Here is a 26,520-nt window from a genome sequence, read left to right as displayed (position 1 = left end):
AGTGTGGGTAAGCGGAGGAGCTCCAGGCCTGGGATCCTCAGATGTGCTCCTGGCTCAGACCCTCAGATGCTCTACAGCCCTAGGCAGGCCACTCCACCTCTCTGAGCTCAGTCTTCTCATTGGCAAATGAAGTTCTTGGCTTCCTGTGCCTGAGTCCCTTCCAGCCATGACCTTCTGGACAGCACTCCCAAGGCCAAATAACACTTGGGCGTCCTGGTGCAGGGCAGATGCTGGGAGCTTCCATGGCTGCCACACACACCCAGGGGCCCAGACTGCATGCAGACAGTGCTCAGGAGCAGGATGTTTCCTGAAGGATGTTAATCCTTGCCGATATGGGGAGGCCAGGAAGGTACAGCTCAGTGGCAGAGCGCTGGCTTAGCATGCATAAGGTCCTGGGTTCAATCCCCAGTACCTCTGTTTAAAAGTAAATAAACAAACAAACCTAATTACCTCCCCCCCTCAAAAAAAATAATTGTTGACCAGAAACAAGGAGCCTCTGTGGAAAATGTTAGGTTACATACAGATAGCTAACAGGTAATCTTTCCTACAAGGCTTCTCAGAACCTCTAATATGTTCTCCACAGAGGGAAGATTCAATGAACACGGAACCCCTTTTTGCAGAGTTCCCTAGCAGACCGGGGCTTGTGGGTCAGACTTTGAGACAGGTGACTATTGAGAAATCCCTGCAGCTCTAGGGTTCCGTCAGTTCACACTTTCCCAGGAAAACCTTGATGAGGGAAGAGCTTTCAAGATGTCAGCAGGAGTGGGGACCAGCACCAGGGCAAGAAATCCTCTGTCCCCAACCCCTCGGCACCTCAAGGGCCCCTCTGAGTTTCCCCCAAATAAGAAAAATCAAGGAAAGGGATGTCTGCGTGGTCCCGCTTTCCCCACTAAGAACTGCCCCCGCCCCGGCTCCTGGAGTGTGCCCCCCGCCCTCCCCCCAGTGCTCACGGAATAAATGAACAACCAGAGCTTGCTTGCCCACTTAGACCCCATACAATGGACAGTAGAGAGTAACCGCCTCAGTTTCAGAGGACTAGCCCTCAGTTTTCCTGTGGGCCGCACAGCCCACGTGGGACAGGACAGAGGAAGGCAGTCTAGTGGGGAGAAAGGCTCCAGAGAGACTCAGAGGCCTGATGTGAAACACAATGCACTTTATTGGCAACAGAACAGATGGGCAGAGGGGCCTGTGTGTTATGTACATCAGAACAGTGGTGACCATTCCACCCAGGGAGGGGACCCCAAGAGCAGCAGAAGGTGGTAGCTGTGGCCACACATGGACAATCACAGGGAACAGGCTGGAGCCAGAGCGAGAGCCTGAAATTCTCGTGGCTGATTTTGGCCGGGGATCCTGATGGAGAAGCGAGAGGCCACGGTCTTCTAGCCCCAAAGAGCGGGCCTGGAGGGGGCTGGAGTGGGGATGGAGAAAGGTGCTGAGGGTGTCGCTGATGTCGGAGCGGAGAAGCGGATGCGGATGTGGATGCGAGATGCCAGCGTGGCTGCCTTGCCCATGCGCGGTATTTATCTGGAGCTGAGCTGCGAGCGCTGGGAGATCGTGACGCTGCCTCCACGGGTGCTGCCAGAGCTGAAGCCTCCACCACTGACCCCTCCGCGAACCCCGGAGCCAGAGCCAAAGCCGCTGCCGCCGCCGAAGCCGCCGCTGCCGCCGCCAAATCCGCTGCCACCAGCCCGGCCGAAACCGCTGCCTGCGCCGCCTCCCAAACTGAGGCCACCGCCGTAACCGCCTCCGTAACCCCCCGCCGAGGCCGCCGCCGTGCTGCTGCCGGTGACCACGGCTGCGGAGGAGAGAACAGCGCAGCGTCAGCACCCGCGCCTACCTCCCTGTGTTGTAGTTAACGATCCCCGGGCCCAGGACGATTGGAAGGCGATCAAGGCAACTTTGCACCTGATGATCATTGTGATACGCTCTGACGTCATAAGGTGTTCCCCCCCACAGTGTTAAGTCATTATGAATTTTCCAATGGTTCCTTCTACGTACGGTCAACACTTGATGACCCCCTAGGAGATTATCCAGGATTTCTCTTCTGATTAACAGGCTCCCTATTCAGTATTCTCCATCCACCATATAGACCTATTAACAGTGCCCTGAACCCAGAACAATTACAAAAGCATGTCTACTGCCCTTTCCAACCCCAGAAAACCCCCTCCAACCTCTACAGAAAATTTTTTTAATTAGTTGCTTTCACCCTGTGTTAGGACAGATATTTCAGACTCAGTTCTCACGGTCATGGTTGCTTTGGCTACTTACAGATGCTGACAGCACTCTGGCACTCTCCAGACATCCTGTGTGAGAGAGAAGGATAGCTCCATCACAAAGCAAATTTCCAACAAGCCCATTGATGACGGTAACATATAGCAACCAAAGTAGGATTCTCTGGCCTGGCAAATCAGTACCCTCTCTCTACCCTTCCACTGGCCGGAACAGAGCTCCTGTGCACACAGGTTCCATGTGCGCTTTGGCCGCCCATGGAGGGAAAGAACTGGCCAAGGCAAGTGCTTCCCAGCAAGGCCCGTGCAAGGCGGGGGCCTCTTTCATACAGCAGGCCTCTGCTCCATTCACTTGGTCACTTATCTGGCCCTCAGCATGTGACTTGGATCAGGGAAGGTGGGGAGATGGACGCGGAGGCTCACCGGCACTCCTCGCCCTCCAGCAGCTTGCGGTAGGTGGCGATCTCCACGTCCAGGGCCAGCTTGACGTTCATCAGCTCCTGGTAGTCACGCAGCAGCCGGGCCAGGTCATCCTTGGCCTGCTGTAGGGCAGCCTGCAGCTCTTGGAGTTTGGCATTGGCATCCTTGAGGGCCAGCTCCCCACGCTGCTCAGCTTCGGCAATGGCGGACTGCAGTTTAGCATTCTGGAGCAGAGGGAGGTGGGAGAGGAGGGGTGAGCTCAGTGGAAGGGTCCCAGGGTCTCTGGGTCTTCGAATAGATTATCCCAAAGCAAGTCAGGCAACCTTACCTCCTCCTAGCACCTCTGTCTTCATCCAGGGAGATATTTCCCCTGGGGATTACCAGCCATCTAGACTAGCTTGGTCTTTGAACTCCTTGGAGGCCAATGCTACCTGAGAGGACCCAAAAGTCCCCTCCAGACCAGGAGTTCTGAAATCCTAGCCCCTACCCCTCACAATCAGCCTAAGCACCAGCATCCCTGGTCAGCCCACCTGCTTCTTGATGTTCTCAATCTCTGCCCGCAGCCGCTGGATCAGCCTGTTGAGCTCCGAGATCTCACTCTTGGTGTTCTTCAGATCATCCCCATGCCTGCCAGCCGTGGTCTGCAGCTCACCCAACTGGAGAATAGAAGGAGGGTGCGATGTTAATGCAGCTTTGCCTGACTTGTTTCTCTGTCCCTAACATCTACCCTGCCTCGAGGTACTTAGCAAGCACTTGTTTAAATGACATCAAGTGATGTTTCTGCAGGGACACCTCTGAGGCAGCAGGGTTGTGGTGGCAGAAGATTCTCTCCCTTCTAGTCTCTGAGCAAGCTGGAGTTGGTCCCATGTGGTCTGGCAGGGGACAGTGGAGCCACCTCCCCCAGGGGACAGCACTTTCTGCAACTGATGCTGCAGATGTTTCTAGATGTCTCCAGAAAGGACAACCAAGAGGGATCCACCCAATGGCCACCACCCAGCCATCCCATGGGCCACAGCCTCCCCAAGACCCTCAGTGGGTCCTCTGAGAGGTGGCTAACTCCCACCTTGGTCTGGTACCAGGCCTCGGCCTCGGCCCGGCTGCGGTTGGCGATCTCCTCATACTGGGCCTTGACCTCGGCGATGATGCTGTCCAGGTCCAGGGAGCGGTTGTTGTCCATGGACAGGACCACGGACGTGTCACTGACGTGGCTCTGCATCTGGGACAGTTCCTGCCAACACAGAGGGGACTGTTCATTCTCAGGCCCTCGGCAACAAGCACACAGAGGCCCAGAGAGGCTCCTGATCAACAGACCCATGCACTGCTTTGGCTCTGAATGTGCGTCTGCCTCACCTTGTCCCTCTTCCCAGCCCCTCAGAGAACCCCATGTTTGTAGTTCCTCCTGTAGAACCCCGACAAGGGGCCTTCTCTCTCGGCTCAGTCTTCCTGGGATCTACATATCCACTCTAAAAACATCTCACCCTCCCTCTCTCCCCTTCTTAGCAGGAAACATCCTCACCATATCATAGAGGGTCGTCAAGAAATTGATCTCGTCCATTAAGGCATCCACCTTGGCCTGAAGCTCCACCTTGTTCATGTAGGCAGCATCCACGTCCTGAGAAAGACAAAAGCATAAAGGCCTTATTCCCCCAAATAACAAATAACACACTGCAACCGCAGCAACAAAGAGTCAGGAGGACCAGGGCTGCGATGGCTCAGTCCTTTTCCGAGGCGAGTCTCCATGTAAAGGAATGATTCACGTCTCACTGGGATGGTAGAAGTTCAGTCCTACTCCAAAACTAGTAATGAATGATCTGGCTCCCTTAGAGATCTCTCCAGACTTAAATGCGCCTGGCTTCAGTTTTTTTGCTCCAAGTACCTGAACTTGGCAGCACCATGACAGTGCAATAAGAAGATTACCCCAACCCAGATGGAAGTCTGTGCCGGCAAGCCCCGGGAACCTCACACACAGCCCTTACCTTCTTCAGGGTCACAAAATCATTCTCAGCAGCCGTACGCTTGTTGATTTCATCCTCATATCTGTATGTTAAAAAGAAACCGCTGAGTTTGGGGCATGAGGTAGTCGTAAACACCACTGTTCTTTGAAACTCTGAAACTGCTTCTCATCCATCTTCTGTCCCTCTCCTATCCCTCTTAGATGAACTCATCCTTTCACCATCTTCCTGTTAGTTAAGAGGACTGACCATTCCCATATATTCAGGCACATGGTCCAGTTTTAGTACTAAAAATCCCGAGTCCTAGGAAACCCCTCAGTCCTGGGCAAACTGAGATGCTCGGTCACGACACCTTGAGTTGTCCCAGCATCCTTCAGATCCCAGAACCTGGACATTCCCCAGCCTGGCTCTGAGGAAGTGCTTCTTCAACTCTAAACTTACAATTGTATTTGTAAAGGACTATGCTTCAGGAAGGAAGGGGAAGGGGAAATCCAATGAATGAAGCCGTCCTCCATGAAGATAAAGAGAGGAAAGCAGACTCAGTGACAGCACTGCCCAGTGGGCAGGAGGAAGGCAGTGAGGGCTGGGACTCCCAGACAGGGTAGCCCACGGCATTTTTCTACCCATGCCCCTGTCACTCACTTCTTCTTGAAGTCCTCCACCAGGTCCTGCATGTTCCTCAGCTCTGAGTCCAGGCGGCCTCTCTCTGCCAGGATGCTGTCCAGGTAGTTCCGCTGAGAGTTGATATAGTTCTCAAAAATGGGGTCAAGGTTGTTGGTGCCTGTGATGGAATTTGTGCCCTGCTGCTGGAGCAGGCTCCATTTGGTTTCCAGGACCTTGTTCTGTTGCTCCAGGAACCGCACCTGCAATGCGTTGAGGGAAGCAACATCAGGTAACACTTGAAGTGGAGGTGCGGAGGGGCCTTGACTCAGGCCGGACTGGGTGTCAGTCTCTCCCCATCCTCCGGCACAAAGACCTAGAAAGCTTCTACTGTAGCTGGAGAGGGTACGGTTAGACAGTCACATCAGGCAGACCACTAAAGATGCAGCATGGCTTGGAAAGTTACAGAAGAAGGAGAAATGGACGGGGAAATTGGAAATCACCCCTGCCTGAAAGCAGAGGAATTGTAAAGGTGACCCCTTGGTGTTTCTGGGGATTTCATGACTCTACCCCAACTTCCAAAAATACAGTACTTGCTGCAGAAAGGTGCTTAAACCTCAAGGCATCGTTTCCATCTAAGGCACCCCTGACACTCCAGCCCCTCAAAGGATGGGAATCACTGGGAACTGATACTGTTGAAATGCTGTCATTGTCACAATGGGAGAGGCTGCTGGTGTGAGCTATCCTGGTCTGGAGCTCACAAGCACCCTTCCCTTGCTGACGAGGTTGACTAGGGATACAGATAGAGTTGCCAGCTCCTCTGCAGTCCCCTGACCCTCTTTAATCTCTTCTCTAGGGTGCCCACCTCTTTTGATGGGCACGGCGACATAGAGAGAACATGCTTTTTGGAAAGCCCCAGAGGGCAGCTTGTGTTTGAAAAGCCCCTAGATCTAGGTCAGACCCTTCCCTGCCAGAGGTTACGGCCCTCGCCCTGTGCTGCCAGCGCTGCCTGCACAGGCTCAGTGAGGCAGCAGGTGGGAAACTTGAGCAGAGCATCAGAAAAGCGGAACTTGAGAGTGTCCAGGTCCAAATAGGAAACCGCTGTCTTTCCCACTCACATAGCCAGGTGGACAAGCTCGTCAGCCCTGAGCATCTTCACAGACCCCAGAATGCTGCCTAACCCCTGCCCCTCCAGGCTGGCCCACTCAAGAGTGATCTTGCACATCTAAATCTCAAAGGCCCCTGCCTAGAAATGGGAGGCACAAGTCAAGTTCCCTCACCTTGTCGATGAAGGAGGCGAACTTGTTGTTGAGGGTCTTGATCTGCTCCCGCTCCTGGGCCTTTACTTGCCCAATCTGGGGGTCGATCTCCACATTGAGGGGCTGCAGGAGGCTCTGGTTGACAGTCACTTCCTGGATTCCCCCAGGGAATCCACCAGGGCCAAAGCCACCAGGCCCACCAAAACCACCAGGCCCACCAAAACCACCTGCTCCTCCAAAGCCACCAGCCCCTCCAAAGCCACCTCCCAGTCCTCTGCCACCACCAAAGCCACCACCAAATCCACCTCCGTAGCCACCTCCAAAGCCACTGACACAGCTGCTGCGCCCTCCCCCAAAGCCACCAGCCCGGGATCCACCAGCCACACTGATGGAGATGCTCTTGCTGCCACCCAGGTTGTAGAGGCTGCGACTGCCAAAGCCGCCGGCTCCGCTCCGGAACCCAAAGGCCCCTCCTCCGGCTCCCGCCATGCGGGCCACACAGCTCAGCCTGCTGCTGCCGGAGACCACGGCGGAGCGGCCAGAGAAGCCCTGGCTCCCGCCGCCAGATGTCTTGCTGACTTGTCTATTCATGGTGAGAGAGCTTGGCGAAGGGAAAATGCAAGAGTTAAGCAGGGCCCTGAGAGCCAGAGGAAGAGAGAGGCGAACTGAAGACCTGTGCAGAATAAATCCCTTTATATACACATAGGAGGCTGCTGGGCTTAAACAAAGGAGAGATAATTAATCTCAAGTAGTCATGGGTTGGGTTTGCCTTCAAGGCAATAAGTTTATTCCAAGCTACTAAACACACCTTAAAAATAATCTGAAATAGTAAAAGTGCTAAGGTGGCAGGCTTACCTGGCAGGGGTGGTGCCTGGCATGGCCCCGCGTTGGGCACGGCCACCTCCTAGCTTTGTCTGCCAGGATCCAGGAAGCATGCGCACCTGTCCACAGGTCAGCTGTCCCCAGCCCCGTCAGAGCTGGGCTCGGCTCTAGAAAGGATAGAGGGGAAGGTGGGGGGAGAGGGGGTTCTGGTTGTCAGAGTGATGGACTCAGGGAAGTATCTCAGTAGGAGGGGTGGTACATTTCACTCCAAAAGCCCACACTTGGCCACTGAGCGCCCACTGTGTGCCCAGCTCTGTGCTGGGTGCAAGGATAAGGTGATGACCCCTCTTTCTCCTTTCCTGGAAACAAAGCCCCGAACCATCACACAGCTGCCTGCTGGCATCCTCCCTCTCTCCCCAGGTGGAGTTCAGGAGGCTGCAAGTACTCAGGTTCATGACTATGTTCTGAGAAAAGAGGAGCGAACACTCTGAGCTTTAATGAGACAATGGCAAAGTTCAACACACCAAATGATTTGTTTGTTTTTTAAAATTCCCAGAGAAATTACACACTATTCTCAACTTTGAGACATCTCTCCAGCTTCCTTCCTTGTTCCGCCCATTTTTGGCACCTCTCTGGTTTCAGCCTAGGGTGCTGCAAATCCAAACGCCAATTCTACCTCCAGTGCAGTGAATATTTGCAGGTCACCTCACTCAGGCCAGGCCTGGAGTGTGTAGGAGGCACTGGAGACTCGGTTGTGAACAAGACACGGTGGGGGAGGGTGCCTGTGGGACCATCCTCTGTTGGAGGAGAATGCATGCTCCCCAGGGGGGTCTGTGGCCTCGATTTCCAGACACCACCCCACCCCCACCCCCACCCCTCAGCCTCAGGAGGCAGACGTGGTAGGGCCGGCCGCACTGCTGCACGTGTCTAACTCTGAAAGCCTGAGAATCTGCCAGTCTGAAGTTTTTTCAGAGGCTTAGGGACTGGGCTTGGCTTGTCCAAGAAGAAAGCCTTTCTGCGCTGCTCTGGAGCCGCCGAGTCAGTCACTTACCTCTCCAGGACAAGGCTTTCTCTTTCTGTCTGATGCACAGTAGCCCCTGCCAAGGGCGTGGCCTGTGTGACCTCCTCAGAGTAGGGGAACAGGAGGGAAGGACAGTGGATTCTTCGGTGCTCACTGGACAAGGCTGGGGATGACCCAGCACGGAGGAAGTGAAATTCTGTTCAGTGCCCTGGTTCTCACATTGTGCCCCCTCCCCTAGTTGTTACCCCGAAGCTCTGCCACATCACAGTCCCTTCCCCAGAATAAAACCATCAACTTTCCAGAAGTTTACAGTTTTGTTAATATACTGGATCCCTTGGTCCTTAGCACAGCCTTTGCCAATAATAGATGCCCGTAAAGACTGAAGGCACGAATTGATCAATCAATCAATTAATAAATTAATGAATGAATTTAGTCTTTCTATTGGATGACAACCAAATAAAACTAGGCAAAATCTAATTCAAATCCTGTGACATAAGGTAGTCAAGGTCATGAGGTTATCTCAACATAAGGAATCCAGACCTCTCAAACTTTGTGTTCAGATTTAAGAAAATATCCATGCAAAGTGAGTGTCATCTCCTCTCCAATGGAAAAAATGTAGGATCACAGTATCAAGAATCATTCAAGAATCCATGGGAGCAATCTAAATGTCCATCGACAGATGACTGGATAAAAAGTTGTAGTATATATATATACAATGGAATGCTACTGAGCCATAAAAAAAGAATAAAATAATATCATTTGCTACAACACGGATGGACCTGGAGATTGTCGTTCTAAGTGAAGTAAGCCAGAAAGAGAAAGAAAAATACCATGTGATATGCATATGTGGAATCTTAAAAAAAAAACGACACGAATTTATTTACAAAACAGAAACAGATTCACAGACATAGAAAACAAACTTATGCTTATCGGGGGGAAATGGGATAAGAAGGGATAAATTTGGAGTTTGGGATTAGCAGATACTAACTACTACATATAATATAGATAAGCAACGAGTTCATACTGTATGGCACAGGGAACTATATCCAATATCTTGTAGTAACCTACAACAAAAAAGAATATGAAAATGAATATATGTATGTTCCTGTATGACTGAAGCATTGTGCTGTACACCAGAAATTGACACAACATTGTAAACTGACTATACTTCAATTTAAAAAAAAAAAGAATCAGTCAAGAATCAATCAGTTGAGGGGTGGGGTATAGATCAGTGTTAGAGCACATGCTAAGCATTTGCAAGGTCCTGGGTTCCATCCCCAGTATCTCCATTAAAAAAAAAAAAAGCGTCAATCAATCACAGAATCAACTTGAAGCTGACTGGGCATTTGAGGTCACAAAATCAGCCACTGACCAGTACTGGGATCCCCTCTCTAGCACGTCTGACTAATACCTCTGATCTTCCACAACTGCTACCCAGAGATTATTGGCATGTGAACTTAGCCCAAGGCCCAGAGGCTGGCTATACACAGACACCTTCCTCAGCTTTTCTCCCTCAGAGGAACCAGAGTTTAAAGAATGAACCAAACCCAGAGCCGGACCAGCCCCTCCCCGTGACTAACTCCCTATCACCAAGTCTGTTTAAATACTCTGGGTTTCAGCCTCATTAACCATTGAAGATGGTCAGTCATCTCTGCTCCTCTGGTTCTCACAGAAGCATAGCTGGACGAGTGAAATCTCTGTCAAGTGTTTCAAGAAACATATCCCAGAAATTAGGTCATATTTTTTTCTCCTGGTATTTAAGTTTGTGCACTTTGGAGCCAAACAGACCCAGCTTTTACATCTCAGCTTTGTCACTGCATGTCCATGAGGGAGTTCTTTAACCTCTCTGTGCCTCACTTTCCTCATCTGCAAAATTAAGTTATTAAAGATACCTCTGTCAGAGAGTCACGGTCGTGCCCAGAAAGCACCCAGCACAGTGTAAGTGTTCAGTGTTCACTATTATTTTTCACTATTTTTATTTACAAATCACATGGAGAATTTCAGCTTTCATATCTGTCAAAAGAATGGATGCAATCAAGTGATGATTCTACTGAGAAATTAGCCACTGAGGCCTCCCAGAGAAAGTGAATGCAGCGGGGTGCTGGATAGAGGGAAATCTTGTCAGCTCCACGACTTGGGATGAGGAGAAGCAAGCCTCAGCTTCCGGCCCAACGAAGAGAAATCCACAAACAAATATAAGGAGTATTTACCTTGCGTGGATGTAATCTGTCGCTATGTGGTGGAGAGAATGGTTTTCAAGGCGCTCACGGTGCAGACAAGCCAAACAGTACAAGAGTTTGTAAAACTAAGTGCCGAGTTAGAAAAGCCATGAGAGAGGGGAATCACACGTGGAGGCTTCGTGAAGAATGAGCCAAACTTTTAAGAAGAGCAGAATTTGGATATTTAGAAGAAAAGGCATTTCAGCCAAGGCTCAGCATAGGGGAGGGTATAGCTCAGTGGTAGAGCGTGTGCTTAGCATGCACAAGGTCCTGGTTTCAGTCAGCAGCACCTCCTTTAAATTCAAAAATTAAAAAAAAAAATTAAAAGGCTCAGCATAAACAGGCACAGTTGGGTTCAGGACATGGAGACCGGGGAAGGCTTCTGTCATCTGTGGTGGCACCACATCTTTGAACACCTCTCCTTCCTTTTGGTTATTTCCCACATTGAGATCCCCACGTTTCTAGGGTAAAATCCAGAAAACACCTTCCCAGACTCCTTTGCAGTGAGAAGCCAGGCCCGTGACCAAGAATCTTCCAATAAGAGAGACCCTTGTGAGACCTGGATTCTGATGGAGACGATGTAAGATGGCCACAGAGACGACAGTCGATCTTTCTAGAGAGCGTAACGCGGGGTCGCCACGGGTAGAGATGGAGTTCTGTCATTTCGCCCCAAGCATCACATCACAGCAGCCATGGTCACTACCAGAGCAGCCCCCAGGGGTGGCTGGGGGTGCTTCCAAGCTGCACAGCCCCCAGAGATGCCATGAGCAACAATGTGTTTACTCAATTATTTTCTGTTTACATCAGACAGAACGGGTGTTCATATTTGCAAGTATGGGCGCTGATCCATGCAGTGATGGGGATCCATGCAGTGATGCAGTGATGAGGTGGGCCTGGCTAGAGCAGAAAGGAATTGTAGGAGAAGACGCTGGAGAAGTGGGTGAGAACAGGATGGAGGGCCTGCCTTTTGTGCCAGACGGAATGAGGCTGCTGCATGGCCACTTGTGGGGCCTGAAGTCCAGGGCAGTGGGTCTCTGGGATTTTGTTGTTGTTGGGGGGTGGGGGTAATTAGGTTTATTTATTTGATGGAGGTACTGGGAATTGAACCTAGGACCCTGCTAGGCATGCACTCTACCATGAGCTATACCCTTGCACTCCCACCCTCCACCCTCGTCTCTAAGAATTGTTAAACACATAGTAAAGCAAGATACATTTCTGCCCCACACTGGGGCAGAGCCCAGCCACTGCCAAAGCCCACAGATCCTCAGCCACACTTGTCATTCTTTTAGAGGGAATTTACTTGGAGAGAAATCTTTGAAAAGCAAAGTCACAACCATTGTTGTCATCAGCTGAACCTAGATCTGGGACCTTCCCAGCAGGTGGTGGAAGGAGTTGGGGGGAGAAAGTGCTTAATCTATTCTTATTCTGAAGCCAGATTGCAGAGAAGACATTGTCCACTAGGGGATAGGAAGCAAAATAGGGATTGGGAGTGCATTAGCAGGACTAGAGTGTCAATTCTGATTGGAGAGTCACTAGGGGTGCAAATGATGGAAGAGGAGGAAGCAATCCGTGAGTTGAAATCCTTGATAGTTGAGCCCAGCCCTCCAGGCTTGGGGGACCCAGTAGATATTTTGAGAAAACATAGCTTGCTTACACTCACTTTCAACACCTGGATTATTTGAAGCTTAATTAAATAACCTAAGTACCTTCTCCTTAGAGAAAAGAGTGAGTCACTGTGTTGCAGTGTGTACAATCAGAGCCTCATAGGGCGCTGGAGCCAAGAGGCTAGCCAGCCTATTCAGCTTCAAGGAAGTTACACACACACAAACACATACATACACACACAAAGCCTCTCCTATTTTTCAGGATCCTCATGGAAGGCAATTCATCAAAACTTCTGGCTTGCCCAGGCCAGCAAGGCACCACCCTGACCCCTAGTAAGATCCTCTGGGACCTAGTTTTAATGCATATGCTCCAGTGGGAGCCGGACTTCTCTTCATGGGATCAGAGAAGTTGGGTTGACCTGTCCACACATCACCATGGCACCCAACCCTCTCTGGATCTGGAGACCCCTTCTAACACCAGAAAATTATATTGTTCTTTACATAAGTCAGAACCTATACTTTCAGTGTCTTTTGAGAAGATATCTTTACTATGACTTCAGCAATACTTTTAAATAGAACTATCTTATAATCACAACCATTTGGAAATGGTAATAAATATACATGAAAGACATGCCGTTTATTCAGTCCCCAGACATTTGTACACGTTTGGACACTTAGAACCCTCACATAACACAGCAGCCACCCTCAATGAGGCCTGTCAGCCTCAGGTCTCAAACTCCTGCCAGCCGGCCTCTTCCACTGCTGGGCAGCACTGTCCCTTAGACAGGGCTCGCTGTCCCCAGCTGAGATTCCCTGCTGGACCACTACCCTGTGAGTGCTGTCACCCGCCAGTCTTCTTGCCTCTGTGTCCATTAGCATCTGGTCTTGGCAGGCCGTCAGTGGACGTGACCTGAACCCAAGTGGACTTGCTCTTGTCTGGCCTTTTGGAGTAACACACACCAACTTCCCTGGCTTCTGTGTGGCAACTCTTCTGACATTAGAAAATACCGTTGAATTTCCAGGAGCTGTTCTCTGGGTGAAACATACCCAGTTGCTTCTCCCAGCCTTCAGTACACATGGCTTCTCTTCACTCCATTTTGTTAATATACCTCTTAAAATCACAGTGCCTAATTAAAATAAAATGATCAGAGGTGGTGTAATGTCCACCAAAACTAGGAGGACCCTTACTGCCTTTGGTGTGGACCCTGTGCTTCTTCCAATGCAGGGGAGATTCTCTCCCCTTCTTTACCTGTTGGCTCACAACAACCCAGAGGGCAGAGGGGGTGGGAAGGCTAGACGTGGGCTTTACCCCTGTAAGCCCGGCAGTCCTGGGTTTGAATCTCGGCTCTGCCTCTTACTTACTGTGTGGTTTGGGGCAGTTGCTAAACCTCTCCAAGCCTAAGTTCCCTACTCTGTAAAATGGAAACAATAGCAGAGTAACCTTTCATAGTGAGAACTGAGTTAAATTATGCATGGCTGACACTAGGAATGGTACCTAGACATAATCAGTACTCAGGAAACACAAGTTACCATTTTTTTATCTCACTAATAATTTTTGTTTTTATTACATATTGAAATAATATTTTGATATATTAGTTAAATATAATATATTAAGTTAAATTCACCTGTTTCCTCTACCTTTTGCCATGTGGCTTCAACGGACCTGAAGAAGAGAAATTTATAAACTTCGTATGTGGTTCACATACTAGCTATTATTTTGTATTTGTCATTTTGTGTCGCTTTGGGATGTGCTTATGTCCTAACGTGACAATAGAGCCTCTTCTGTTGCTCTGGACAAACCACAGTTTAATTTAATGAATTCATTGCTCCTGTATTGACCCAAGCGCTTCATTTTCTCTATCATATTCTTAATGTCCTTCTTCCTCAGATGCAAAACATCGGCCCCGATCAGTCTGCCCTGCTTTCTCTCTATGTATGCAATGAATAGTTATTGAGTGCTTACTGTTTACCGATCACTGTTTCAGGCCCCAGGAATGCAGCGATGAAGTTCCTGCTCTTCTAGTGCTCACATCTCACAGTGGGGAACAGACAATAAAGAAATAAATACATGTTATGCCAGGCTGTGAAAGGCGCTATAAAATAAATGCAGCAGGAAAATGGAGGCAGACACGACAAGGGTGCTGTTTCATTGATGGTGGTCTGAGCGGACCTGAGCAGATACCTGAATGCAGTGAGGGAGCAAGGTATGCAGACATCTGAGTAAAGGGAGTGCTGAGCAGAGGAAACCAGAAGTGCAAAGGCCCTGAGGCTGACAGATGAGGTGTGTTTGGGGAGCAGCATGGGGACAGCAGAGCTGAAGCAGAGTGAGGGAGGGAGACAGGTGTCAGAGATGAGGTAGCTGGGAGACTGATCACACGGGACTTTGTGACACTGACTAAGGCTGGCTTTTACTCTGAGAGACAAAGCCATTGAAGGGTTTCAGCAAAGGCGAGCTACCAGCTGACCTATAGGCATATGAGTCTGGCTACGGTGTGAGGATGGATCCTAGGAGTCAAGGGGGAAACATGTGAGACCCAATCCACTGTTCTTAGCTTCCAGGACAGAAACTTACCTTCTGGTTTTAAATAACTCAATTCTACCTCCTGCTGCAAGAATAAACTGAAGGAACAGCAACCACAGAGCATTCCAGAGAAGATAAAGATAAACTAGACAATAAAACTGAACACGAAGTTTGCCCTGAGTAACCTTTTATTATAAAAGATTCTTCTGCGCTACAGGAGTTCTCCACCATATTTGTGCTAGAAATCCACATATTGTCCTTGCTGAGAAATTTATAATTTAAAAAAAAAAAACAGGAAGCTATTAAATAAGTCGCTAGAAACAAAAGGTAAAAGGGGAGGAGCAAAAGTTGTTAAGCAATTATCCAACCTGGGGAAGAGAAAGTTAAGAGGAAATTCAAATTTATTTTTTAGTGCAATGATTTTTAAAAGCATGGCTTTCTCTGCACTACAGAATGTAAGAGGGTCCAGCTGGACCTAAAGCAGAAAATGTGATCGTGGGAGGGAACAGGGTGACCATGAGATATCGTGTAAGTAACCTAAGGAGATTTAGAACCGATGTTTCATAGCCCCTAGCATAAGGCAGGTACTCAACAAATATTAAAAGAATGAGTATTACTGTGGAGAAGATGATCCTGCCAGGAAACGAAAGAATGACAGCAAACCTCTTAGTCCCTGGACCATTTCCTCCTGGTGAACAAGACTGGGAAAGGAGGCATAGCATTGCAATAAGCCTTAGCATGACAGCCACCTGGAAGGGCAGTGAGGTGCAGATGTGGCGGTTCCCAGACACCAGGCCAAAGCACATCATGGACCTAAAGGCCACTCCCTGAAGGCAGGTGGCCCAGAGTTTCCTCTTCATCTCTTTCAGACCTGTTCTCTCAGACACACCTCGTTCTGAGATTGTCTAGTTTCGGAACACAAAACCCAAGCCCCGCACAAATTGGATGATGGGAGAAGCCACGGTCTTGCCTCAACCCCCATCTCCAGCCTCCTTTCCACCACTCCCTGCTCTTAACCTAGCGTGATGCCCAGCTGCTGTGGCTTCGTATACACGCTGCGTGGTGCCACACTTCCCTGCTCTGGTACTCTTGCTGCCAAGAGCACCCTTCTCATCTGTGCCCCTGCACCCCTCGCCCCAACTCCAGGTCCACGCCCTTTTCACCTGGCTGACTCCTTCTCAAGCCTCATAAGTCCCCTTTGACAGGCCAGCCAACTCCAAACCCATGGACAATGGCCAGGATCCACTCCCCTGGACTGTTCTGGAAACTGAGGCCAACATGATGGTTTTCCCTCTTTTTACGTAAAACAAGAGTCCTCCTATCTAAACAAAAAGCAAACACATTCACGAAGCCACTTGCCTACAAATCCAAACACATTTATTCTAAGACACACGCGCATGTATATAATCTACAATCTAGCTTTGTGTGTAAATCATTAAATTCAACTGAGGAGGCTCTAAGAGACCTGGCAGTGACACTTGGGCTGGCCCCTCCCGCAGCCGCCTGCTCAGAGGGCCTGAGAAAGGCATTAACCTGCCCCGCCCTCTTGGCTTCTCGGTGTGGCCCATCCCAAGCTGCAACTTCCTGGTGGGTGAACTTGAGAAACCCCTCCCCAGCTTCCAGCCCTTGACTCCTCCTCTCCACCCTAGAAACTCAGAAAAGAGCCCATTCAGCATTTTCCCAGGGAAGGGGTGCAGTGGTGGGAAGTCAAAGATTTCCTGCTCTGACACACAGGGTGAGCCCCAGGACAATGGGGAGATTAGCGCTGGGGCTTGTGAAGGCCCAGGGAGGCTGCTCCTGGCAGAAGGCCCCCTGCCAGGAGCACAAACCCCTGAGATTAACCCTTCGCTGCTTTGCCCTGCTGCCTGTAGGAGACTGCCTGTACGAAGGCCCGGTGGGCAGGGACTGGCCTTGGGCAAACCAGGTATCCTTCAGTCTACACACAATCAGGGCCCGTGGGCACTGCCTTGGGGGGAACTGAAGTCTGAATGAACTCCCTGGGCAGTCGAGGGTGGGAGGCACCAACTGATGCCAGAGAAGCCAGGATAGTCTGCACCCGCAGGAGGAGGGATTTAGGTCAGACTGCATGAAGGGAGCTGCGCAGACTTCCTCTGAACAAGGAAAGATCACACTGCTCCAGGTATCTTGGAATAAGCCCAGTACAGGAACAGGCTGTTTACAAAGGCTATACCCAGACCCCCAGCTCTGACTGTCCAACCAGAATCTGCAGGGCTGGCCCAGTCAGGCAGCCACACCCTCCACTGCCCCAAAGACCTGCTCGCTCCCTGACTCTCCCACCACTCAGGGGCAGCAGCTCAGATGTCACCCCTGAGAGAATCACCTGAGGACATGAACTAGTGAGCACAGCACGAAAGCTCCATGAGAACGATGTGCTTTCACTTCTCCATCCAATATTCCTGACCTTGGTGATTCTGTGAACAATTCCTGAAAAGCTTGCGGTCTGGTGGGAAAACCCATGCCTGGAGTTCTGTGAAGACAGGGAGGCCTTGCTCGACCCTGTGTATAAATGCTCCGCTCCGTAAGCTCAGTAACCTCTTGCTCTGTATTCAGTAGAGACCCCTGACTGCCTCTCTGGTAGCTACCCTGCGCCCGCCCCTCCAGACTTGCACCCCTCCCCACCAGGTGCGCTGCAGCCTCAGCGCTGAGATGGCCCCGCGCTGATCGCCTGCACTGGGCCATCTTTGTGTAATTGTTGGTTACATGTTTCTGTTCTATAGACAGCCTCAGGCTCCGCACACAGCCCTTCTTTCCCAATAATCTGGGCAACTTAGAAGTAGAGACCTGAGAAAATAGCCAATGACTGTGATCTGGACAGACAGATCCCTCAGGCCCCAGCCTCCTTCACTGCCACCTGAATTCTGGAGACTTCTCCCCAGGGAACAAACACAATTGCTCAAAGTGAATGACAAAAGCGTTTATTGAAGATTCACCCGAAGATGGAGCGAGGGAAGGGAAAGAGTTGGACGGGACACTGAGTGGTTCTTGTCCTGACCTGATAGGGCCAGTTGCTGCCAAGTGATGGAGTTTGGTCCTGATGGAGAGGGATATCCGGGGTCTGGTAGGAGACGGCATTGGACTGGGCGGGGGCATGTGTGACCCTGATGATTCTGGAGATGAAGCTCCTGGTTATATTCTCCTCTGTCCATGGGAGGTGAAGAGTCAGCTGACACCTCTCCTGTTCCAGCTGGGTCCCCAAGCCCCAGTCAGGAAGAAGCTACCAAACTCTAAGAAGGCAGAGTCCACACCCTGGTACTGAGGAGACACTGGTAAGATGAGCCCCAGGAAGGGAGGATGGAGGTGGGGGTGAAGGAAGCAGAGACACCAGGGCTGGGCCGGGCTGGCCTCAGGGGCGGCAGAGACCTCGTCTCCTCTATCGGTAGGATCTCTTGCTCAGGGTGCTGGTAGAGATGATCTTGCCGCCGGAACTGCCACAGACACCACCACCAAATCCAAAGCCACTTCCGGAGCCAGAGCCAAAGCCGCTGCCCAGGCCAAATCCAGAGCCGCTTCCTAGCCCTCCACCGATGCCTCCTGCACCGGCAGCACCACCGACCACAGCTGCGGGAGAAAGGCAAGGACAAGGTTATTCCAACAGTGCTGGCAACTGGGAGTCTCACCCCAAACCAGGGTGAACGAATGTCCACAGCAGGGGCAGATGGTACTTACAGATGCTCACGGCACTCTGGCATTCTCCAGACATTCTGTGGGGGACAGAAAGAGCAATGAGTCACAGCCAGCCTGGAGCCATGCTTCATTCAATAAGCAGGTGGCAAGCACTTTGCCATCCTTCAGCAGCCCCTTTTAAGGCCTGAATGTGCACTTTTTTTCTAACACTGTCCTGGCTCGTAATGCACCAGCCCAGCCCCGAAGCAAGCGGTCTGGCTGAGGCGCCTTGGACCTCCTGTGGCCCTGAACTTCATTCCTCCTGTCCCCGCCCTGCCTCCTCCCCCTCACCGGCACTCCTCGCCCTCCAGCAGCTTGCGATAGGTGGCAATCTCAATGTCCAAGGCCAACTTCACGCTCATGAGCTCCTGGTATTCACGCAGCATCCGGGCCAGCTCCTCCTTGGCCTTCTGCAGGGCGGTTTCCAGCTCTGTGCGCTTGCTGTAGGCATCTTTCAGGGCCACCTCCCCACGCTGCTCTGCATCGGCCACGGATGCCTGCAGAGTCTGGCACTGCAGACAACAGCATGGGTCAGGCAGTCATCAGGGTCTTGTCCTCAAGACCTCTAAATCTGCCCCCTCTCCTGTAGCTACTTTGCTTGGGTTAAGATGTCAGGATTCTGTCTGTCCTTTTCCCCTGACTCATGCATTTCATTCACTCCAGTTGGCGTCCACCAATGCCCCCACCAGACTGATTAGATGAAAATGAGCGAAACCAATGAAAAAGAGCCAAGAGACCTTATTTATTGAGGTGTCATGTTATGTTAACTAGGATATCGCTGAAAAGATCTGGGCATGCTTATGTAAAGAGCTACAAATCCCCCGCAGACAAGCTCAGGCCCTTCTGGCCTGATGTCTGATCTGTTTGTCCACTGCGGAGACAGCTGTCTTGGGCCCCGGCCCTGTACTGAGACTGGGAGGTGATGCCTACCTGCTTCTTGATGTTCTCGATCTCAGCCCGCAGCCTCTGGATCATCCTGTTGAGCTCTGCGATCTCACTCTTGGTGTTCTTCAGGTTGTCCCCATATTGGTCAACTGAGATCTGGAGCTGCTGGACCTAATACCCCAGAGATATAAGGAAGTAGGTGTCGGGGTGTTTGGGTGGGGTCTATTCTCAAGTCAACTTAGCAAGAATAGCCACAGGTGGCAGGGATAACACAAAATGTCATGTAGTCTCAAGGCCAAACAGGACCACTGATGCCCAGAAGAATCAGTTGAGCTCTGACTTCTCTTGGGCTCGAGCTGGTGGTCGTCTGCCCACAGACATCAAAAGTAAAGTCCCAGGAGCCACTCCCAACTCCTGAGACATCCCTGACACCCACCTTGGTCTGGTACAGCGCCTCAGCTTCAGCCTTGCTCCTCTGGGCGATCTCCTCATACTGTGCACGGACCTCGGCAATGATGCTGTCCAGGTCCAAGTTCCGGTTGTTGTCCATACACAGGACCACAGACGTGTCGCTGACATGGGTCTGCATCTGGGACAGCTCCTGCAAGAAAAAAGTCTCATGTCAGGCCTCCTGAAGTCTTCTCTAATCTCTGACACCAGAAATCTGCTATCATCGTGGAAATGGCCATGCCACAGACTCAGATGGAAACAGACTTGTCATTCCCAATGTGTAGGGAGAAGAGAGAGGGGTAAATATCTATATAGAAGTCAAGTGGTTGGTGATGTCTCTAGACAGAGAAGTAATGCTTCTAGTCTTTACTGCTCCCTGGGAATCACAAGCCACTTAAGGTTGGTGGGCACTCGGTATGTTGTGTGGAAGGAAAAGAAATGGACCTAATTCACTAGAGAAATACTAGATGGCCCTATATTCTATCCCATGCACTCTTTAGCTCTAATCTTCTAAGACAGCTTCTGGTTTTGAGAACCTTTCAGTTGAATCCCTCACTTTGACTCTTTCTATCCATGACCTTGAAAGAGCCCACTGCCCTGAAGTAAGGGAGCTGGGGTCCTTTCAAAGAACTGCGAATTCCAACCAGCAGCCTCACAGATGGAAGAGTCCTTTCCCTGAATGGAGATGTGGGGATGGAGTCCTCACCGCAGCATAGAGGACCCTCAGGAAGTTGATCTCGTCATTAAGGGCGTCCACCTTGGCGTCCAACTCCACTTTGCTCATGTAGGCGGCGTCCACATCCTGCAGACGAGGGGGGAGGATAAGAGACAAGGTCCAGGCATTACAATAGGGAGCAGGGGGTGTGATGGGACACTCAAAGGTAGCACCAGATGAGGTGGTCAGGGACTAATCATTTGGCCTAGTCTGTCCCTAAAGCCACCCGCAAACATGGAAGTTAATTATCCAAGTGAGCTATTTTCACAGCCTTAATTCCTGGTTCGGTTAGATCTAGGCAGTACCCAGTTAGGTGGAGATGAGACACAGATAGACCAAACCCATGATTCAAGCACAAGACCACTCCTGGGGAAGCGGTGTGCTCACAGCAGAGCCCTACCCTCCTTCAGCCCTTACCTTCTTGAGGACCACAAAGTCATTTTCAGCAGCTGTGCGTTTGTTGATCTCATCTTCATACCTGGGGGTAGGGGTGACAAGAAAAGACAAAATCCCTGCAGTGAACTACTGTTTCTTGGCTCTCTCTGTCTATTTGGAAGAAATCCATCTAATTGGCCACATCTTCCCATGTGCAGACAGATATTCTTTCAACCTACATGTATTGAGTAAGTCCCACATATGAGGTACTAGCTAGGTCCTGATTTACTCAGAGAAGTGAAAACCAAACTTCAGAAAGACTGTTTTCAAGAGGTAAGACATGAAGAGGAAACCAGCAGTGATCTGGTTGATTTTATTTCCACAGAAGGGCTGTCCTTAGGCCAGTGGGTGCATCAGATTCTCAGGAGGGTTGCCAATACTCCGGTTCTCTTCCTTTGGTGTGAGAGTGACTTGGGACAGAGGGTTGGTCTTTTCTCAGCTCCATCCCATAGTAAGTATAATAAGAACTGCTATGCACGACACTGCAAATGAATGCCCCTCTGAGCCTTGATATTCTCACTTGTAAAAATTAGGGCTTGATGTGATGTCATAATGGGAAAAGATATACGTGAACAAAGGCTTTATCTCCGAGATCCCCCTTTATGTTTGTTTGTTTGTTTATTGAAATATAGTTGATTTACAATGTTATGTTAGTTTGGTGTTAGCAGGTACAAACTACTATATATAAAATAGATAAACAACAAGAGACCCTTGTTTTTAACTAATTAAAAAGAAAGGAGAAGATAATAAATCAGAAGTATTTTGGTGGGGGGACAGTGTAGCTCGTGGTAGAGCACGTGCTTAGTGTGCAAGAGGTCCTGGCTTCAATCCCCAGTACCTCCATTAAAATAAATAAATAAAAACTTAATTACCTCCTCCTTTCCAAAACAAACAAAAAGGAAGTATTTTTGTTTGAAAAACATAGTAAGAGCTACCATGTATTCAAGGTTCATTACATGTTCAGCCCTATGCTACCTGCTGTCTCTACCTCATTTAATTTCATTTAATTCTTACAACCTATAAGGTAGGACTATTATCCCCATTTTAAAGATGAAGAAAACTAAGGTTAGAGAGGTAAGCAAGTCAGCGAAGATCACACTAGTAAGTGGAGGAATCGGTCTGAAAACCAGATCCACCTAACTCTCCAGCCCGAATTCTTCTGATGCTGCTAAACTACTCTTCATCTGTTTGGTTTCTGATCTGAGTTGTGTGTGGAAAGCCCAGGTTTTCTGTTTGGGGCAACTTAGGATTACTAGACCTCATCCCATTAAAGAGTGACCATGTAGATAAAGAGGGCAGACTGGAGGTCCTTCCTGACCCCTTTAGGATCTCTTCAGAGCCTGGGGTTTTAAATGACTGGAGAGGAGCCCGGGGGGACCTGGGGCATGGCCGGGCAGATTTGTCAGGTGCTATCCCCTCCCCACGTACTTGGTCTTGAAGTCCTCCACGCTGTCCTGCATGATCTTCAGCTCAGACTGCAGGCGTCCTTTGTCATTGGCCAAGCTATCTAACTGCTTCCTCAGGGCACTGATGTAGGTCTCAAAGAAGGGCTCGAGGTTTTTGCTGGACGTGGTGGTCGTCTGCTGCTGAAGGAGTTTCCACTTGGTCTCCAGCACCTTATTCTGCTGCTCTAAGAACCGCACCTGTGTTTAACAAAGGCACCGACCAACTGATGAGAACCTGAAGCTTTGGCAGGAGGGCTGGCCAACACCAACCCAGTCATTCCAAGCCAATCAGGCAGCCCAAGAGCCATCTGAGTAGGGCTACCATGTTACAACTCCAGGCGCCATCCACTGGAGTCAACACGGTGGCCCCACTCCATAGCAGCAAATGGGCCACGTGTGTTGTAAAGAACAGAGCATGGCGGGAGCAGTGGGACCCAACTGTGCAGCAAGAACAACTTCCCAACCACAGGGATCCAGAGGCCCTGGGATGAGTTGCTGAGAATACTGAACTTCTATCAAATAATAAAAGAAAACAAAATTGGGAGATACAACCACATTCCGGGGGCTACTTCAAAGTGATCCTGACCCAAGGCAAAGGAATGATAAATTCACTGAAGATTTTTTAAACAAGCATACTTATAAATGGACCTAGTATGTCCCTGCGAACCTGTGCACAACTGAGTATATTTAAGATCAAACCCTAGACATATTCTGAGTCTCACTAGACTCACTCCTGCAAGGGGACTTCCCTGAACTTTCCTTCTAGGAAGGGATTTAGCCAGATAAACCAAGGTAGCAGCTTAGCATGACATTTTCACTGTAAGTGCTTCAGAATTGGAAGGAAAGCAGATAAGGGTGACCGATCACAGATTGAACTTAAAAGAGGAGATGAGGGGAGGTGAAACAAGGAATCACCAAACCCTTGATCTTGCTTTTACATCTATAGGTCCTAGAGTCACAATAAAGCCCCTTTAAGCTTCTATGGGTTTAATCAGACTAGCAAGAAGAGAAAATATTCCCACTCATCTACTCCAAGGTTGTTCATTCTTGCCCCATTCATCTAAGAAGACTCAGATTTTCATGCACAGAGAACCAGAGCGTCCTTGGCCAAATGTGCTGGACTCCTCCATTCAGTCATTCATCTATGGATTTATGACAGATCTGGTTACTGTCATCCATCACATATAAGCACAGAATACAGCACAAATGACTTGCATGGAGAAGGAAATGGACTACAAAAAAGAGAAGGAGAGACCCATCCCTTCCTCTCTTCAACCAGACCCAGAAATAAGCAATTTTGCCCAGAGTCATGAGGATGAACACGATGACCTGTGGAGATCCTGTTGGGACCTAGAATCGGCCATTGGAATTGGTCCCTTTCTCATTTGGAAAACCAACCTGGTTTTCTTCTGCTCCAGCAATGGAAGTGCCAACAATTAAATTATTATATTAACTCTAAGTTAACTATTAGATTAGTAACCACATTATTTCTGAAATCAAAATCTGAAAAAAAGCAGGGAAACAATGAACCCACTTTGTAGCTGGGGTGACTGGAACCAGAAAAGTTGAATGATTTGCCCAGTAACACACAGCACATCTAGGAAATCCAAATATTGAACTGCTTTGAGCAAGCCGTTTTCCCACCAGCCATGGGACAAAAGAGAAAGAGTGATGACTCTCCTTAACTAGGTGGAAAACAGAGACCCAGAGAAGTACACTGGTTTTCCCAAGGCTTGTGGCAGCGTCAGGTCTGAAATGCTGGGACCCAGAAGCCCTGGCTTCTACCACCTTGTCTGGCCAAGGGGCCACCTCACCTTGTCGATGAAGGCAGCAAACTTGTTGTTGAGAGTCTTGATCTGCTCCCGCTCCTCAGTCCGGACCTTCTGGATCTCAGGATCGATCTCCACGTGGAGTGGGGTCAGCAGGCTCTGGTTGATGGTGACCTCCTGAATCCCGCCAGCAGGGCAGACCGGGAAGCCAGCACCACCACGTCCACCGAAGGAGCCCCCGAATCCACCACCAAAGCTGCCGGTGCCAAAACCGCCGGTGCCAAAACCAGCACCAAAGCCATAAGCCCCCAAACCTCCAGCAGCCCCGAAGCCCACACCTTGCCGGGACCCGGCCACGCTGATGGAGATGCTCTTGTTCCCCCCGAGGTTGTAGAGGCTTCTGCTGCCGAAGCCCCCGGAGGAGCAGCGGCCCGCACCCCCAGACATGGAGATGGAACTGAAAGCAGCCTTCCTGCCCCCTCCTACGATGGCCGAGCCACAGCTAAAGCCTCGGGACCCGCCTCGGACACCCTGCTGTCTGGCAATCATGGCTGGAGAGAGTAGTGCAAGCTCAGAGTTGTCACAGAGAAGCGAGAGCGACCAGGCCACTGAATGCTGCAGCCCTAGCCTGGGTCTCTTATATGTGCTGGAGAGCAGGGCTTGGTTGCAGGGGCATAAAGGGAAAAATCTGAAACATCTCTGGGCTTGGCCTTTGGCACTGGCCCATCCTTCCTGCACCTGCTGAACGTGTCACAAACACACCTACAGAAGTCATTCGGAGGACACTCTCCCCCGGGGAGAAGCTGAACCGGTGTCCCAGGGCCTCCTGGGTCACAGCCCACCCCACCCCCCACCACCTGCACTTCCATCTCACCAGCCTCCAGGGGCCTCTCTGCTCCAGACAAATGCTCTGTCTCTCACTCTGCAGAATTTGGAAACCCAGGGCCTGGCTTCAAGTGCACAGCCTGCCCTTACCAGCTCTGCAAACCTACAGCAGGTCATTCTCTGGGGCTCGGTTGCTATAAATTGGAAATAATACAAATATTTGCCTTTGCCTCCTCTCAAGATGCACTGAGATTATGATGAATGAGTGCTTTGTAAACTGTCAGAGGCCGCACGTATATTTGTCATTATTACCATGACTATTCACTCCTCCATGTGCACTTGGCCCCAAGTACACATACAAAAAGGGAAATCCATATTCCAGCCTTCTAGCCTTCCAAACCTAGGTGAAGACTCTCTTCAACTTGGCACACAGTTATTGAGAACCTACCATGTGCCAGCTTCAGACTGAATAGAGGTGACTTGGCCTCAGACCTTCAAGACACGTTCCTTCTCTGAGGACCCCCATCTGTGTGTGCAGGATTCCAGGTCCGCGTTCCCCAGGCTGGGTCCTTACTGTGTGCATCCCGCTTCTGTTTGTTTGGCTCCACCGGGACAGAGCATGTTCTGTTTTCCCATAATGGTCCCAGCAATCAGGGCAGAAGCTTGTAAATGTCTTGGTGCTGGGGACCCCTTTGGCAGAATGGTGAAATCAATGAGCCCCTTCTCAAAGCAGGGTTTTCAAATGCAAAATTCTTAGTTTTAAGCCCTAGCTTAAATTCTTCCCCACTGAGGGCAGTGTTTCTGTGTTCAAATCCCACCTGCTGCCATAACTAGCTATGCAGTCTTGGGCAGGTCAGCTAACCTCTGTGAACCTATTCAACCCCTCCTCTCATCTATAATATGGGACGCCTGCCTAATAGATCATGAGAGGATGTTCCTATAGTGCCTGGCATTCTAAGCCTTTGCCATCACCATTTTTTAATTCTTTTGTTTGGTTGGTTGGTTTGGACTGCGGAGGGGGCAATAATTAGATTTTTTTAATGGAGATACTGGGGATTGAACCCAGGACCTTGTGCACGCTAAGCACATACTCCACCACTGAGCTATACCCTCCCCCCTGCCATCGCCACTTAGAGGAGAAATCGGATGACTCTGCATCCCTCCTCCTCTTCTCAATCCCTGATGAGACTGCTGTTCCAATCTGGGGGAAAGCAGTGATAAGAGTCTGCAGAATTCCCACAGGCCCAAGCTGACCCTGACGGAATGAAAGCTGGCCATGGCCAAAATGAGCAGCTCCTTCCATGCAAAGAGAGAGAGCAGGGTGGGCCCCTGGGGTGAGAAGAGGGTGGTCATTGGATCCAGGCCTTGGGGACTGGGCTGCAGGGAAAGCTGAGCTGGCGGGGAGCTCTCCCTCTGGCCATCTCCTCTCTTCCTACCTCCACCCGCATCCTCTTTCCCTGCTGTCCTCTCCCTTCTACCTCTGATCTGAACCCCTCCCCCTGTCCCCATCCATCTCGGTCTTTGCTGAGCTCTCCTTGCCCCTGCCCAAGTGGTCTCTAAGTAAACAGAGAGTGGGGGGCACTGTGGCAGGGAGGACAGGAGGCGCCGGGGCTCCATCAAAGGACCACGGGAGAAAGCCCGAGGGATGGTCCGACCACCTGTCATA

The 26,520-nt window shown here is 50.3% G+C and overlaps 2 protein-coding genes across 2 annotated transcripts; both read right to left on the bottom strand.

Annotated features, from left to right (window-relative positions):
• Nucleotides 1-1,138: 1,138 nt before the first annotated feature.
• On the bottom strand, nt 1,139-7,139 carry KRT3 (keratin 3). The gene is made up of 9 exons (XM_045523607.2): nt 6,481-7,139; nt 5,243-5,463; nt 4,625-4,685; nt 4,165-4,260; nt 3,712-3,876; nt 3,179-3,304; nt 2,652-2,872; nt 2,269-2,303; nt 1,139-1,795 (listed from the first exon to the last, which is right to left on the bottom strand). The coding sequence occupies exons 1-9, from the start codon at nt 7,048-7,050 to the stop codon at nt 1,521-1,523; spliced, it is 1,770 nt and encodes a 589-aa protein (XP_045379563.2). The 5' UTR covers nt 7,051-7,139; the 3' UTR covers nt 1,139-1,520.
• Nucleotides 7,140-17,566: 10,427 nt separating this feature from the next.
• KRT4 (keratin 4) lies at nt 17,567-24,656 on the bottom strand. The gene is made up of 9 exons (XM_010964346.3): nt 24,075-24,656; nt 22,244-22,458; nt 20,798-20,858; nt 20,372-20,467; nt 19,652-19,816; nt 19,261-19,386; nt 18,622-18,842; nt 18,334-18,368; nt 17,567-18,225 (listed from the first exon to the last, which is right to left on the bottom strand). The coding sequence occupies exons 1-9, from the start codon at nt 24,576-24,578 to the stop codon at nt 18,038-18,040; spliced, it is 1,611 nt and encodes a 536-aa protein (XP_010962648.2). The 5' UTR covers nt 24,579-24,656; the 3' UTR covers nt 17,567-18,037.
• Between the last annotated feature and the right edge of the window lie 1,864 nt (nt 24,657-26,520).

Source organism: Camelus bactrianus, chromosome 12 (assembly GCF_048773025.1).
Source record: "Camelus bactrianus isolate YW-2024 breed Bactrian camel chromosome 12, ASM4877302v1, whole genome shotgun sequence".
Lineage (NCBI taxonomy): Eukaryota > Metazoa > Chordata > Mammalia > Artiodactyla > Camelidae > Camelus > Camelus bactrianus.
This window is presented reverse-complemented; position numbering and strand designations above follow the sequence as displayed.